The sequence below is a fragment of the Macrotis lagotis genome, chromosome 2 (genome assembly GCF_037893015.1).
Source record: "Macrotis lagotis isolate mMagLag1 chromosome 2, bilby.v1.9.chrom.fasta, whole genome shotgun sequence".
Taxonomy (NCBI): domain Eukaryota; kingdom Metazoa; phylum Chordata; class Mammalia; order Peramelemorphia; family Peramelidae; genus Macrotis; species Macrotis lagotis.
Window position 1 is genome coordinate 163,526,799 of NC_133659.1, and position 16,574 is coordinate 163,543,372.

General features: G+C 44.0%; 2 protein-coding genes across 4 annotated transcripts in view; one reads left to right on the forward strand and one right to left on the reverse strand.

Annotated features, from left to right (window-relative positions):
* Window positions 1–827: 827 nt before the first annotated feature.
* Window positions 828–7,323, reverse strand: TMEM79 (transmembrane protein 79). Of its 2 annotated transcripts, XM_074223236.1 has the most exons (5): window positions 6,558–7,323; window positions 6,172–6,250; window positions 4,798–5,583; window positions 4,079–4,292; window positions 828–1,502 (listed from the first exon to the last, which is right to left on the reverse strand). In XM_074223236.1, the coding sequence occupies exons 3-5, from the start codon at window positions 5,519–5,521 to the stop codon at window positions 1,292–1,294; spliced, it is 1,149 nt and encodes a 382-aa protein (XP_074079337.1). In that variant the 5' UTR covers window positions 5,522–5,583; window positions 6,172–6,250; window positions 6,558–7,323; the 3' UTR covers window positions 828–1,291. The 2 variants fall into 2 exon arrangements, with proteins under 2 accessions (XP_074079337.1, XP_074079336.1); XM_074223235.1 differs by lacking the exon at window positions 6,172–6,250.
* A 137-nt stretch (window positions 7,324–7,460) lies between these two features.
* SMG5 (SMG5 nonsense mediated mRNA decay factor) overlaps window positions 7,461–16,574 on the forward strand; it is a 30,281-nt gene continuing 21,167 nt past the window's right edge. The window contains exons 1-7 of one of the 2 annotated variants that reach the window (XM_074223231.1): window positions 7,461–7,708; window positions 11,001–11,099; window positions 11,652–11,775; window positions 12,162–12,318; window positions 14,096–14,185; window positions 15,421–15,510; window positions 16,317–16,395. In XM_074223231.1, coding sequence (XP_074079332.1) covers window positions 7,635–7,708; window positions 11,001–11,099; window positions 11,652–11,775; window positions 12,162–12,318; window positions 14,096–14,185; window positions 15,421–15,510; window positions 16,317–16,395 — 713 coding nt within the window. In that variant the 5' untranslated portion in view covers window positions 7,461–7,634. Of the gene's footprint in view, window positions 7,709–11,000; window positions 11,100–11,651; window positions 11,776–12,161; window positions 12,319–14,095; window positions 14,186–15,420; window positions 15,511–16,316; window positions 16,396–16,574 lie in introns of those variants that run through there. The other variant, XM_074223230.1, reaches the window with a different exon arrangement.

Here is a 16,574-nt window from a genome sequence, read left to right on the forward strand (position 1 = left end):
GAGGTGGGTGAGGGAAAAAAAAAACCTTCCCAGAGGATATTAATTCTCCCCATTTCCATTGGAGGTCCCATGACCCAAACATACACAATGAGTGTTGTACATCAGAATTTTCTGAAAGTTTGAACTAAGCAAGTAGGTTTATTTTAAAAAGGAAGGAACTGAGAAATATGGTGATCCACTCGATCAGAATTTGCTTTCTCCAACATCATTTTTTACAAATGGACCCAAAGCTTAAAACATAACTCTCCCATTCCCACTCTCCTCTCCATTGCCACATCTCACTTTGGGGACAGGGCTACCTTAACCACTCACAGATAAGTGGGTCACTATGGCAGTCTAAATTAGGAGGAGGAGGAGGAGGAGGAGGAGGAGGAGGATGGTAAACCAGCCAAAGCAGTGAAATTGGAACTGTTTGGATTTGTTTGGGATGATAGGTTTAGTACTAGAACAGTCCTTAGAGGTCATGAAGTCTAATGTTCTCATCTTACAAGTAAAGAAACTGAGACTGACACATCTCTTCCAGCTAAGGACATAGTTAAGGGAAACCCAAAGTTAAGACTTGGTCTTTCTCAGGTCCTGATGAGGAAACTTCTATCAGCTCTGAAAACCCTACCTCTTTGTTTTGGTCAGCTGGGTGGTTGTGGGATAAGGAAGACTCATCTTCCTGAGTTCAAATCCTGTGTCTCAGATACTTACCAGCCATATGACTCTGGGCAAGACACTTAATCCTCTTTGCCGAGGTTTCACAGCTGTAAAATGAACTGGAGAAGGAGATAGCAAACCACTCCATTGTCTCTGCCAAAAAATGCCCCCAAAAGAAGAGTTGGACACAGCTGAAATGACTAAACAATAACCTCCTATTTCAAAATGATTTATTAAGTTATTCCACAGGTTTTCTCTTATGCCAGTTAAGACCTAAAAGGACAGGGATTTTGCTTTCCTTCACTATTCTTTCATCTCTAGGAAGGAGGAATTCCTCTCATTAGTGCTACAGAAAAATCAAGGCAGTAATAACCCTCAAGAGGATTTAGGTTGAAATTGTCTAGGGCAGTATAAGACCTCAGCTACCTGAGGTTGCATGCCCCTTCCTCCCCCCAACTCTCCACCCCAACCAACAGAGTCAAGAATTGGCTAGGTACAAAAGCAACTAGTCCAAAGGTCACAATCCAGGGGAAGTCAAAAGGCAGAGGCAGCATATCTGAAGTCCATTCAGTAAAGAGTTCTGGATCATCTCAATTCCCTGGTGTTGGGGGAGAGGAGGAAGGACATCAAGAATAGGCAGAAGTGGATATCACCCCCAGAGGGGTGACTTGTAGTCAGCAACTCGAGTATGGTCTGGGTAGTCAAGTCGGCTGTCTGAAGCAGTGAACATACGCTCAGGCTCCACCAAGAACATATAGTAAAGATTCCACCCCAGCATTGAGAGGAGAGGCAGGAAGGTCAGCCCATAGCCAAAGCCTCGGAAGGACCGGCCCACTGCAAAAGTCAACCAGTATACCAGCCTGGGAGAAGAAACCAGAGAATCTCAGAATTAGAAGGGACTCTTGAAAATCTCAAAGAAAAAGGCATCTGCTAACTTCTGAAGCAGCCTGTTTAATGTTTCAATAATTAAATATTGGGAATTTTTTTCATTTCATATATATATATACATACATACATATATATATATATATAGGATGTCCTAAAAAAATTAAGCTAAAGACTTAAAACTTCACTGAGATTGGGTCACCCTGGGTAAAGCCTAAATCTGCCTTTTCTGCCCAGTACTCACTGGAGCCTTAAGAATAAAATGAGCCTATCTTTCTTTCAAATACTTGAAGACAGTTATCATGACACCTTTTACCTTCTCTTATCCAGGTTAAGCATCCCCAGTTCCTTATGTGACCTGGTTTTCAGTTCTTTCACCATCTTAATCACCCTGTTCTAGACTCAATTCAGCTTGACATTATCCTTCCTAAGATGTAGCATCCAAAACTGAACATAATACTGTATGTGCCACCTAACCAGGGCAGAGTACAGGAGGGGGATCACATTCCTCATTCTGGGCACGATATTTTTATTGATGCAGCCCAAGAACACATTATCTTTTGGCAGTTAGTATTGAGCTTGCAGTCCAGTAAAAGTCCCAGGTATTTTTTGTGTAAACTATTGCCTAGCCATTCCATCCTGTAATTGCACAGTTGATTTTTTTTTAAGTTGTTTGCCACACAGCTAGGTAATTAGTATCTGAGGCTGGATTTGTACTCAGGTACTCCTGACTCCAGGGCCGGTACTCTATCTACTGTGCCACCTAGCCTCCCTGATTATTTTTTTAATAATTCAAGTGTAGCATTATTTTATCTCTATTAAACTTCACCTTGTTGTGACACATATGAAGCCCCTCAAGATATTTTAGCCAACATGTTAAGACCTTCCAGTTTCAGTTCATCCTTGATTTTAAGTATCTATATCTTTAACCAAATCATTGGCTCTTGTTCCATACTTTTAGGATAGATTACAAAGGTACTCCACTAGAGAGACAGGGTCAGGGAAAAGATCAAGTTTTTAGGTTAAAAACGAATCCCACCCCCTATTACCCATAGCAAAATTGTGGTAGGAAGTTAAGAGTTAATTGAGGTATAAAAATTGAAAAGAGAAGTAGGAGCAGTTGAAACCAACCCATGCTGGAGGGTAAATACATTGAAGTTACCCAATTTTCCCTGTGAGTTAATTGGAAGGAAGGATCTGTATAAATTCTTCCTAATTACTAGAAAAACTCAAAAAGATTCTATTGATTTTATATATATATATATAAAATCTTCAACCATAAAAGATGGCATATTACATTGTTTTTGATAAAGGACTGATAGCAAAGATAGCCCATATCTCAAATTAAGATGTAGGAAAGTGGAAATTGCCAATATTTGAGCACTGTATGAGTTACCCATGGTGTCCCAGATGTCTTACTGTAGTTTTTTAAAATTCAAAACTGTATTAAGACTTGTAGGACATACTAAATAATATTGAAGGAATCTAAGAAGTTAGGAAGCAGCTAGGTACCTCAGTAGACACTGGACATGGAATGAGGAAGACCCCTGTTCAAATCCAGCCTCATACTAGCTATGTGAGCCTAGTCAAGTTACTTAATCTCTGTTTATCTTAATTTACTGATGAAGAAATGGCAAACCACTTTGTCAAGAAAACCCCATGGATAATATGGTCCAGTGAGTTATGGAGAGCCAGATATGACTAAACAACAGGAAGACAGTTAATATATTGGATAAATCAATGAAGCATCAAAAAAGTTTGACAGGCTGAGAAAAATTGGCTGGAATTTAAGCTCTAATGGGGACAAATGGAAAGTTCTTCATTTGGGTTTAAAAAAATACACTAACAACATCTAGGTGGTGCAGTAAATAGAGCACCAGCCCAGGAGTCAGGAGGATCTGAGTTCAAACTCGACCTCAACACTTAGTAATAATTGCCTAGCTGTGTGACTTTGGGCAAGTCACTTAACCCCATTACCTTAGATAAATAAAAAAAATTTAAAAAGTAGATGAGGATTAGAGGAGACTTGATTTAATGCCAGTTCATGTGAAGAATACCTAATAGTTTTACTTTACTATGAGCTCAATGTGAGTTAACAGTATGACAGGCAGCCAGAAAAGCTAGTGTGTTTTTGAGGCTATATTAATAGATATATGAAGTTCTAAAAAAGGACAGGTTTACCATATTCTATGTATTATATTCACCTCCAGGCATTTTTTTTAAAGGGGGTAGACTGAAAAACTAAGACACGTCAAAAGAAGAATGACCAGGATGGTATGAGGTCTATAAATCATCTTATATAATCATCAGATGACTCCAGTGGGAATGTTTTTCTCAAAAGAATACTTAGGATATAATCATGATAGCCCTGTTTCATGTTTTTATACCATTAGAGCTACTACATAAGAGAGGGCAATAAATTTGTTTGCAGTTGCTTTAGAGACTACTATAAGGAAGGACTTTCTAATGATTAGAACTGTCTAGGTCTTTCCCCTCCCCTTCGTCAAGCTTTCTATAGACTGTACAAATATGCAATTCATCCCAAACTCACCGGGAGATGGCGAAAAGGCCAGTGAGCAAGGGCAGCAGCTTGAGGGTATCCTGAGGCAGGTAGGTGGCAAGTACAGCCAGGTTGAAGAAATAGAGAATGAAGAGCTGGACAGATTGAGTCACGTATCGCCTGTGGATTTCAACTTCTCTCTTTTGTTCCCCAAAGGGATGGAGTGCAGAGAAGCACAACAGGGAGAGACCATAGACCAGAAGCCCTGGATTAAAAAAAAATGGGTTCATGATATAAAGGGTATGGAGAGGGAAGAAAGGGGAAGTGACTGGGTAAAATAAAGGGTGAAGAGATGAGGTAATGAGAGCTATTAGGCACAATTAGATTGGACACTTGGGAAGAGCAAATGCATAGGAAGCTGGGGTGGGGTGGGCACTCAAAACATGGTAATAGGGGATGAGAAAGTATTAAATGAAGATGTCCAAGGGCATAGAATAAGAAAAGGGGGTTTGAGGATGGGAAGAGGGAGAGATTAAACTGTCTGGAGAAAGAAAGGTGTAGGATAGTCAAAATCTCTGACTCAGAATTTTGATGAGACCAGTTCTCATGCCTAGACTTCCCCACAACCCACATCTTGACATTGCCATCACCATACCTCCCCAACACACATACTGTACCTTCACTGTACCAGATACAACCCTCACTAGAGAGCCTTAACCCAAGCATACAATACCCCCTGAGATGGCTATTTCCTTCCCACAAATACTCACCTAGAATTATAGGAAAAGTTGCAAAGACCCCACAGCGGAGTGTGTAGACAAGTCGAGAGCTCATGGTAGGCAACCGGGGGGCATCAAAAGGCAGGAAGGCATAAGCTCCATATAACAAGCAAGGGAAGAGGATAAGAGCAGCCCCAAAAGAGGCTACAGCCCTTAACCCTTCACGGCCACAGCTTCCACAACTGCCACAACTGCCACAGTGGGCAGGGGGCACAACTGCTGCCTCTGCCCACTTCCGTTCAGGGGGGTCTGGTCGGGCAGCCCGAGCTAACAGGAAGGCTTGGCACTCACCCTCAACCTTTTTGTCACAGTGGACAATTAACTCTTCTTGGGGCCGCCTCTCAATGCACTGTGGGTCAATTGGCACAAATGCTCGGGCTGCTTGCTCAGGCATCAGGTTAATGTCCTCCTCAACTGGTTCCTCTGACTTTGGGGGCAACTCAGTTAGAATGGGTTCTTTATCACATCCCTGCCAATCAGGGGAGTCTGGGAAGGGGGCACTGGGCTGGGGGCTAGTACCTAATGATGTCTTCACCCAGGGCAAAGTAGTAGCTTCACTGCCAACCTTCCCAGTCTCATTCTCACAAGGGACAAGCTCTTCCCCATCTTCTTCCTGTGGTCTATGTCCATTAGGGATGAGGGGCTGGGACAAATTCTTCTCAAAGTTATCTTGCCCCTTTACCTCCAGCAGAGCCAGTTTCTCAGGTTCTGTCATGCTGGGACAAGGAAAGGCCCAGGTACCTGGGTTCTGGGGTATAATACTGGATTGTCGTTACCCTAGGAGGAGCAAAGGGAGAATTTGTTAAGAATCCTTTTCATCCATGGGGAAAAAGCTTTAGGAAGGAAAGGAACTAGACTAGACTAGAGAAAACTGTTATTGCTCCTCCTATGGTGGTTAAAGTTCTCCATACTCTAAAAGATTTTACCCTTATCATTAAGATGAGTACAAGAGGTCTGCCAGAGATATCCCTGCTTCCCTGGAAATTCAACTCATATCCCTCCTAGCTTGAAAATTCTGTATATCTATGATTCCAACAACTTTCTTCCTAAGATCTTAAGAAGCATTGTGAGTTGGAAAGAAATTGTGGAAATTGCAGAACTCGAGAAGGGGAAAACTGAAATGGAGTCACATTTTGACATAATCTCAGCAGGAAAAGGGTGAGTCAGGGAGACAGAACCCTCCTATCCAGGTCTCCATTCCCTCCTTCCCTCAATTCACAACACTGCTGTGGTCTTGGCCATGACCATCCAGATCTAAGAACAAGTGGAGGATACAATGTCTTCAAGTCCCTCCTTCTGCCCACCACCCCAAGGGCCAGGACCCCCTCCACACTTGACCTCCCCCCATCAATCTTATGCCCTTACTTCTGCTCAGGACCTATCTGGAGATTTCAGATAGCCATTCCCTCTCTTTCCCCATTGAAATCTCCTGCCCTCAGTACACCTGAAAAGAGAACAGCACTCACAGAAAAATGCCCATGGTTAGAGTTTGGAGGACAGGCAAAAATTCAGCCGCCCCTTGCAATAGCCCATTCTGTCACTTGGTCAACTTCCCATCTCATGGATTAAGTTTCAGGGTTCAATCATTGCACACCTGGAAAATCTATTTCCAATCACTGAACGTTTCCTGCCTTCCTTTTCCTATTTTCTCTCCTTTTCCTCCACCTTTCCCCATCACTGACTGGGCTGACCTCGCTCAAGTTCTCCGTATCGGAACCTCCCCCACGCATCCCAGACCCAGGGTCCCTTACTTTCCATCTAGAGAGTCAGAAGGGAGATCCCAGGGCCCATCCGGGAAAAGAGCTCCTCCAGCTCCCTACTGGCTCTGCAGGTATTTCTTCGTGTCTCCCTCCCTTTACCTGCAGCAGCTCCAAACCTGTCTGACCAGAGCAGGTGGGGCTGGGATTAAAGGAGAAGGCCCCACCCTCACTCCAAAGAATCCTCCGACAGAAAAAGAGAGAGCAAGAGTTTGTCACAGTCCCCGAGGTGTAGGTGTGGCCACATTAGGTGTCTCAAGGAGTGGTCTAGCCCGGGCAGGAGGAGGTCCCGGGCTGTAAGATGGAAACCTTGCACCCATTTCCACACTTTCTAGCCTGGGGACTGGGCTGAATCACCAGGAAGGTTGAAGGTTGGACAGTGCCCAAGATTTCTTTCTCACGGGGGGTCATGCAGGAGACACGAAAAAGAGAGTGGAATAAAGGCTTGCTTCTCTTTTCCAAAACTCCTTAAAGGAATTGTAGAAAATCATGCTGGCCTGAGCTGAGGTGGGCGAAGCTACACCGGGCTGGGCTGAGCAACGTGACCTTAGCGGAATCGGGGCAACTGCTCCTAAGCGGGGGGGATCAATGGAATTAAGTCTTTGGAAGAAGAGTCTTCTACTTGAACCAGGTCTTAAAAGCAGAATAGACTATGTGATCGCGGGAGAAGGGCATGAGTCTCCCGCTGGATGCCTGAGCAGCCCTCTCCCAGCTTCCGCTCTCTGCCTCGCCCTCTGTCCCTTCCGTCGGCTTTGTCAATAAAGTTTTTTCGCGAAGCGTGAGAAGCTAGAAAAGGAGCCACGTTGCCCGGAGTTAGTATTGGCAACACCCGATATACCGGGAGAGACCGGGTCTCGCGAGATCTGGCGAAAGTGAAGCGCCTGGCGTGGTGGCGCTGTTCTCGCGAGACTCGGCGGCCGGAGGAGGAGCCATCGCGGGCAGCCGCCTCACAGCGATGGCGGCCGAGCAGGGCCGGCGGCGGTGGCGGCGGCGGCTACGGTCGGAGACGGCGAAGGCGGCGGCGGGTGGCGGGGGCTTGTAACCGGGAGCCGCCCCCGGGCCCCGGGCACCATGAGCCAGGGCCCCCCGGCAGCGGAGAGCAGCGAGCCCGAGGCCAAGGTCCTGCATACTAAGCGGCTTTACCGGTGAGAGGGACCTGGGCGGGAGAGGACCCGGCGGCGAGGCGGGGGGTGGGGGAGGAAGAGTGTGAGGTGGGGAGGTGGGGGGCGGCGGCGGCCGGGGCGGGGCCTCCTCGGAGGGGCGGGGCCTTCCGGCGGGGGGGCGGGGCGGCGGGGCTCCGGCCTGGGGTCTGGGAGGCCAGGCGGGTGGACACGTGGAGCCAGCCCCGACCCCCGGGCTGCGAGAGGAGACCGGGCCTTGGGGAGGGGTGGGCACAGCGAGGCCCCGGGCATGGGGCAAGCAAGGGGCTGGGGGGAACCGAGACGCGCCGGACAGAGCCCTGGGTTCAGATCCGCCGCAGACCCTTAATAATGACCTAGCTGTGTGGCCTTGGCCAAGCCACTTAGCCCCACTGCCTGGCAAAATCTAAAAAAAAAAAAGTGGTTGGTGGATGCCCCGCAGGGGCGCCCGGAGGCGCCCGGGCCTTTCGTTTTCTCTCAGCCTTGTGTGTGGCGGATTCCACATGCTTTATGCTTAGTCCCTGGTTTACAAAGTGACTTTGGGCCTTTGGCAGGAAAGGAGCAGGATGGCCTCCCCACTTAGGGAGGGTATTGGGGGAGATGGGGAGGGGAGAACTCCTTTCATCCCAGAATTGGGTCCCCCTCTGTGGTGATGCTGCATTTAAGCTTTCCATCTCTGACCTGGGGCTGTCCTTTGCATTTGGGACCCAGTATAGAAGGCAACTAACTCCTCATATCCTCAAGCAGCATCCCAGTAGGGAAAGCGGCAGGGCTTAATGTATCTTCTTCAGCAAGTGGGCATTGTGCCTGTTTCGGCTGTGCCAGCCAGAGAGCATGGGAAGCTACAAGCTGCTCCAAAAATAGTCCAGTGATCAAATCCAGCAGCCTGAAGGCTCCCACCTTGAGCTGCCCCTTAACAGTCCCTGGGTGGGTGAAAAGCAGGCTGGGGGTGGCACGTGTGTCAGTGCTGTCTGTCACATGAAGCGTGGGCCGGCACTGGGCGAGATCTCTCTCTAATCTTCTGCACCTGGTAGTTCTGACCCTCTTCTGAATCATCTCAGAAATCCATTCCCCTTCTAAAAACCAACACTTTGAAATACTTAAACTGGAGTGTTGGTGCATGCATGTGCAGGTGTTGGAGTTCTGTCCTGATCTGAAATTTGGGATAGCCAATTATGTGTCATGATTATTGATATGTAGCAAAGGCAGTTGGCAAAGGGGGGGGGTAAGATTCTTTTTGAATTCTGTATGCAGAGAAGGAATTCCATGTAGAAGTATTGGACATGTATCTCTGACCTTAATTGCTTTAGAGGTAATGAGTTACCCTAATAAAAAGGGATGTTTGAAGTTATAGAGGTAGCACAATAAGGGATACACACACATACACAAACACACCTACTCCTCCCTAACACCTTTCCCTTAGTTGTTCATCTACAGGCATTTTAAAGTGCCTTCTTTGTGCCTGTCAATTAAACTGCTTTCAGGGAGATTACATTCTAATGAGGGAATTACATAAATAGATACATAGAAGATAAAAGAAAGGTACCAGCATCTGGGAGGAACCAGGAAAGGCTTTCTACAAAAGGTTTGATCGAGTCTTGATGGAAGGCTTAATTCCAAGAGTCAGAAGTGAGAAAGGAGAGCATCCTAAACGGAGGGAACAGCCAGTGTAAAGTCAGACACAGGGATTTATGGCTTGCCTCAGGAACAGCAAATAGGCCGATCTGTTTAGGTCATAGAATCTGGGAAGAGGGTAATGTGTAAAAAGACTGAAAAGATGAGAATGGGAGTTTTTAAATGCCTAAACAGAGTTTTTAAATGCCTAAAAGGACTTGATATTTTGTTCTAGAGGCAATAAGGAGTCAAAGTTTAGGAATAGTGGGGTGATTGGTCAGATTTTCATCTTAGGAAAATCACTTTGGCAGCTTTGTGGAAAATGGATTAGACTAAGGGGAGAGAAATCATTGCAGTAATCCAGGCAACAGTTTTTGAGGGTCTAAACTTCAGTAGTGGCTGTGTGAGTGGAGAGGACATATCCAGTACATAGTGTGGCAATAGAAATCACATTTGACAAGTAATAAATTATCTGTAGAACATGAGTTGAGAATGACATTAATCTTGCAAACATAGGTGACTGAAATGATGATGTCAACCCCAACAATAATAGAGAAGTTTAAAAAGCTCTTGTTTGGGGAGAAACAACAGTGGGTTTGGTTTGGGATGTATTGAGTTTGAGATTCTATGAAATGGAACAACTATTTTGAAAGGTTCAAGGGTCAGTGATACAGAACTGGACTCAGGAGAGAGAGACTGGGTCTGAATATATAAGTCTGAGAGTCATCTGCATAGAAATGATAATTGAGCCTCCATTGGAGTTCATGAGATCACCAAGCGAAAGAGAGAATATAGAAAGAAAGAGAAAAAGGAAAAGAGCCTTGGGGAACATTCAGTGTGTGTGAGTATAACATAGTGGGTCATATAGTGGTCATATAGCTACTAAAGCCAAACAAGAGCATGTCATGAAAACTCAAGAGGGGGTAGTAGGTTAGAATAAAACATATGCTTACTAAATAGTAGCTGGGACCCTCTAGAGACAAATTACTGGTGCAGGATGAGGTGCCTAATCCTGCTGCCAGAAGTCCACCTGTCCTTTTCCTTGATTGCCTGCTAAAAGACCTTGATAACCATTTAGCCAGATACTGGCAGCTACCCTGCTGGCACCAGAATAGCTACCTAGGTGCCAGACCACTAACATTAAGGTAGAAGTGCCTGCCCCACTCCAGGCAGGGTAGTAGAACTTGGTCTGCTTATGTCTTGGTAGGGTGGTCTTTGCCCTCTGAAGGAGATGGGGGAACAGAAAAGACATCACCATAATCCCTTCCCAATCCAGACAAAGTAGTTGAGGTGAGAGCTGCTCTGCTTGTTAATGTAATGTCACTCCTGGGTCCTTTCTCTTCACCACTCCTAGAGTTGCCTAATCTAAAGCAAAATAGGACACTAAGAATGGCTTTTCTTTGTGTCTAAGAGATGATCAGTTTGCAAAGTTTAGGTTCTATGGATTCCTTGACTATTTTCCTAATCCTAGTTCTTTTTTTAGGTTTGTTTTTTTTTTTTGCAAGGCAAATGGGGTTAAGTGGCTTGCCCAAGGCCACACAGCTAGGTAATTATTAAGTATCTGAGACCGGATTTGAACCCAGGTACTCCTGACTTCAGGGCTGGTGCTTCTAATCCTAGTTCTTTTATCCATGCCACACCAAACTCATGACTCAAGGTTTGCCTATCTTGGATTTCTCTTCAGGGCAGTGGTGGAGGCTGTGCATCGACTTGACCTCATCCTTTGCAACAAAACTGCTTACCAAGAAGTGTTCAAACCAGAGAACATTAGCCTAAGGAACAAGTAAGCTGGGGAAACTTCTAAATTACCAATTCTCCTTCCCTTCTATTCCCCCCTCCCTTGCCCTGCTATCCTTAGTAAACCACATCAGATTCAGAAGTAGCCTGACAGCCTGATAGGAAATAGGAAAGACTTTCATCTTGTTACCTAAGATCTTTGATTTTTCTGAAAGGAGGAAAGAGGAAACATTTCCCAGAGTTTGTCCTCCTTTCTTAACTTCATCTTCAGTTTCCATATCCCAAAGATTGGAGATAGGAACCACATTTGAATCATGTCTATATTTTACCCTGGAGAGAAGGAGGGGAAAAAAAAAGAGAAATCAGAGGAAAAGAGAACAGGATGCTAGGAAGGACAGGTGTAGTTTATTCAAGTTCTTACATATCTTTTGGGACATCTTTTTTTTGAAATAGTGATACTCAGTATCATTTTAGACTGTCTCTTAAGTGAGAGTAGTCATCTTTGTAGTAGGTGTATTTTCAAATACTCCTTGTAACCAGTTCATCTCTTCAGATAACCCCAGAAAGCTTTCTTTTCCCCCACCCTCTCTCCTCCTAGGCTTCGTGAACTCTGTGTCAAGCTTATGTTCCTACATCCAGTGGATTATGGGAGGAAAGCAGAGGAGCTACTGTGGAGGAAGGTGTACTACGAGGTTATCCAGCATATCAAGACCAACAAAAAGGTAAGAAGAGAGGTAGAGCTAGGGGAGGAAAGACAATGAGGAGCAGCTTCTAGGAAGGGGGGAGAGCCAGTTGAGGGCAAAAGAGGGTGGGGTAGAAGAAATGGAGGGTAGGGAAGGAGCCTGTGGTAAACAGTTGGGGATCAAGAGGAAGTAGTATCATTCTGGATTTGGAGAGTTAGGGGAGGAAGGTAACCAGTTCTAGAGAACAGAACTGAGATGGAGGGCATAGGAATATGTTCTAGTTGTGGTGAGGGTATATACTTCATCCTGGGCTTTAAAACTGTAGGCATATTCCCCCTTTGTAAGAGGCCAGGGTGGTGGGGGGCGGTGCCCTGAGCCCTTTGCTTAGCCGGCCCCTCCCCTTCCCTGATCCACCTGCCCCCCAGCACATCCACAGCCGGAGCACCTTGGAATGTGCCTACAGGACACACTTGGTTGCTGGTATTGGCTTCTACCAGCATCTCCTCCTCTACATCCAGTCCCACTACCAGCTTGAACTGCAATGCTGCATTGACTGGACTCATGTCACCGACCCTCTAATAGGTTAGTGAGTCTCAAGGACTTCTCTTTTAGTGGGAGGTGGAATGTGGGCTAGGAGAGCATGTCATATACCCTTTACAGAAACTGTATCAAAACTTGAGGATGAAGTTCTTCTGGTTTTTAAAAATGGCAAGATTCTAAGGTACCAAACAAAACAAAACAAAAATAGTAATGGATGTGAAAATCTTAAGAATGGAAACTCCCCATTAGTTTGGAATGGATGGTGGCAATCTGACTTAGAAAAGGGGAATAAAGAGATGATTTTGGGTAGCTCTGGGTGTAATTGTATTAATCCTTTTTTTTTTTTTTTTTACCAGAACCTTTTTTTTTCCCTTTTGGCTTTGGGAATTATCTTTCAGTGTTTCATTTAAGAAAACTGTTGAAAATTACAAATAGACATTTTCCAAAGTAGCACAAATCACTCCTTTTTCAATAGGTATGCTGGCTAATGTAACCCTCACCCTTTTAATGATTGGCTGTTTGCTTTCCAAAGCTAGGCTTTCTTTTCCCTGTTCATCTTGCCTACCTTTGCTCAGTTAAAAAAAAAAAACCATTGACAGTTCAGATAGATAACTCATCAGCTTGTGAACATTTAATAAACTGATTCTCTAGGAAAGAAGTCACTAAAGAAGACTTATTGATATCTTTTACTCTTATGAAATTCATTTCTGATTATACACCTTCCTCTTTCCTATTGAGCAAGTCTTCTGTAAACAAAGATTAAAGAAAAAAGCTAATTCTCCAACTTAATCTTCAAAAAATTAATTTTCTGATATTGATTTGTTCAACTTAAGATAAAATGGAAGGATTTGAGAATTCTCAAAACTGAAGGAATAAGTAGTTGATTATGCTATCATCATCACCTGGTCACTGAAACCTGTCAGTGGTCTCTTCCCTAACCACAATTATCTATTATCTATTAAACAAGATCATCTTCCTCTAGCATGAGATACTTGGTTTGTCTGGCTCCAAAACCTGTAGTAGTTTCATGTGTATCTTCTCTTCAGTATCAAGTCTTTAGTTTAGATTTCTGGGCCTTCTTTCATTAGGGTTCTCCCTCTCTCATCCTTAGGTCCTCTCCTCCCACTTTTGAAATAAATATTAACTCATTTTTAGTCTTTCTGGTTCAACTTAACAAACCTCCTTTTTTTCTCTCCTTCTACTTCTTATTTATTTGTATTTATATTTAACTTTTTTAATGACTCCAAATATTTTTCTCCAAATATTTTTCCCAATTTCATGCAAAGATAGTTTTCATCATACATCCTTTTGCAAGCTATTGAATTATGAATTTTTCTACCACCTTCCCTTCCCATTCCCTTCCCCATTGCAACAAACAGTATGTGTACAAATTTTATGTGTACAATTGTCTTCAACTTATTTCCATAGTTGTTCCACTTCTAAACCTTTACATACCTTAGTACTTGCCCACATCTTCCTGCTCCATCCATCCCAACTATATTTCAGCCTCTTTTCCAAGAAACTTTTTTAGAATGAGATCTCTAGGTTTGCTCTCCCTAGTTCCATCTTAGTCTCCTAATACTGTTGCCCAAAGTACTGGTAGAATTTTCTATACTTGTCTCTGTCACTATCTGATGGGTATGACCTTTCCTACTCATCAGCCAGAAGAGTTCCCAATGACAAGTACTGCCTCCCCCTTCTAGGTCTTTTCCTCCTCCCCCTACCCTACTCTTACCCCTAGACCCCAGCCTAGGAAAGAGCATGGTGAAGACAGGAAGAAATGTTGAGAGAATAGACTCAAAAGATTTTTTCCCCTCAGGTTGTAAGAAGCCAGTATCTGCCTCAGGGAAAGAGATGGACTGGGCTCAGATGGCTTGCCACCGATGTCTGGTGTATCTGGGAGATTTGTGTAAGAATCTGCATCTTTATTTTTTTGTTCCTTACATCTTCCCTTTTTGGATACTGGGAACAGTCAGGCCCTGGAATAAAAGAGCTAAGCTGCTTAAGTTTTAGCCTCCCTGCCTGGTGTATTGTGTGATCTAAGAGTTAAACCTCTGATTCTACTTCTGCCTCCATGTGCTAATCTCATTTTTCCACTACCTTTCAATAATGCAGAGAAAGTCAGTGAAAGAAATTAGATTCAAACTCTCAGGATGTTAAGAGTTTTTTCATGGTAGGTTAGAGAAAGTTTCATTTTTATATCTATCACTTCACCAGTTTCTTGTCTCTTTGAGTTATTGAATGAGAAGAACATACCCACTCTATTCCTTCATGGAACCTCAGATATACTAGCTCCATATCAGAAAAAGAAATGACAGATTTCAATAAGAGCTTTCTAACTCTCAAGAGTGTCTACTTCCCTGTCTGTTTTCCAGGCCAGACATTAATTTATTATGTAGCCAAGACTGTTTTCTACTTTATGGATTATCTACTACAAATATTTGATCCTTGGTACAATACCTCCCCATCCCAATGTTGTGTGTGCTTAGGGAATATAAAGCATATAATATGAACCTAGGCAAAGCATATTTAGGAAGATAAATGTGCTGCCTTTTCTCTCTCATCCTCCCCATCCCCCCTAACTCCCAGCTATATGATATATTCCAAAACCAAGTAGAAATTTGGAGGGGTTTTTCATTGACTTGGATTATCCTGCTATAGTTTGAGCTCATCACTTCCCACTCTCAAACATATTCTCTCTCCCTTTTTTTCTCCTCTCTCTTCCTCCTCTCCCCCTCTCACATACTCACACGCTTACACTCACTTATTTTGGGGGATATCCTAACAGGTGGAGGGAATACTGAGCAACTTATCCATAGTCAGAGTATTGTGACTATTGCAGGGACCCAAGGTATTGCCTGCATTTCAACTCAGGTTCTTTTTATTGGGGGGGGGGTGTTTTTTTTTGTAAGGCTGAGCAGTGGCCTTGCCTAAGATCACACAGCTAAGTAAGTATTAAGTGTCTGAGGCCAGATTTGAACTCAGGTTTTCTTGTCTCCAAGGCTGGTGCTCTATCCACTGCACTACCTAGCCCCTCAGCTGCAGTTTCTTTATCTTTTATTGCACCTCCCCTGAATGGGTTCTGAGATGAAGGCAAGCGAGGAGCCAATGCTAACTCTAAGCTTTTTCACCATTTGTCCCCAGCCCGATATCAGAATGAATTAGCTGGTGTGGACACAGAGCATCTGGCTGAGAGATTCTATTACCAAGCCTTGTCAGTGGCTCCCCAGATAGGTAAGTGTCATCCCATTAGTTCTCCTGATCATCATCTTGCTTGTGAGAAAATTTCAGAATCTGTATACAGTTTTCAAATTGAGCTCCATAAAGGAAGAGGTTGAAAATAGATTTGAAAGCCGTTCAGACTTTCTTTTCTTCTCACCTTTGATCTCTATAACTTTACAACTTCAGCTTCTATTGACAAAGTTTTCTTCTTGATGTTTATTTTGCCCTGTGTGAATTTCTTTTCTCCTCCTTCCTTATGTTAAAGGGGATTGAAGCAGTAGGAGGAACCAGGGCATCCACTATGGTAACTCTGAAGGAAGATTCTCTGGAAAAAAGATATATACTTGACTTGTTGCCACTGAATGAGAAGGGACAAAGCCCTTCTAATGGAAGAAATGGAAATTAACAGGAAAGATGGCCTAGACAAGAAAAAGTAGGCTGGGATAGTAAAAGAGATATAGGAGATGTCCCTATGCAGCTGTTGATTCCCATGTATCAGGGAGGAAGCAGAACAGAATGCCTTTGATCATAGTTTATAAAGTGAGAAACTCTGTTTCCCTAGGGCTGTCACTAAGAGCAGGGAAATTGAAGCTGGACAGGAATGAAAGAGATAAAACAAGTTTTAACTTCTAATTACCATTAACTTTATAATTTCCCCTTGGCATTTGATTGTCTTTTCTTCCATCTTCTACCTCATCTTGAATTTTGAGTGGGAAGAACATACCCACTCTCTTCCTTCTTGGAAGTTGCTTGGATTGGTCTAACATTTCTTGGTCAAGGCATTCTGACTTCAGCTTATCTGATTTCTTTCTCACTAGGTATGCCCTTCAATCAACTGGGTACCCTGGCAGGCAGCAAGTATTATAATGTAGAAGCCATGTACTGCTACCTGAGGTGGTGAGTAGCCTCCTGCTGCAGGGGGGTGGGGGCGAGTGTGTGTGTGTGTGTGTGTGTGTGTGTGTGTGTGTGTGCGCGCACGTGTGCACACGTGCTGCGTGGAGTATGTGCATGCATGAGTATGTGAGTGTGCACGTGAACTACATTGCCATATGACAGTTTATGATCTGTATCTAAAT

Coding starts and splice junctions, on each gene's coding strand:
- TMEM79 (XM_074223235.1), bottom strand. CDS start 5,521: ATGACAGAACCTGAGAAACTGGCTCTGCTGGAGGTAAAGGGGCAAGAT. Junction 4,293..4,797: donor AACTTTTCCTATAATTCTAG/GTGAGTATTTGT, acceptor TTTTTAATCCAG/GGCTTCTGGTCTATGGTCTC. Junction 1,503..4,078: donor GGCCTTTTCGCCATCTCCCG/GTGAGTTTGGGA, acceptor TTCTTCTCCCAG/GCTGGTATACTGGTTGACTT.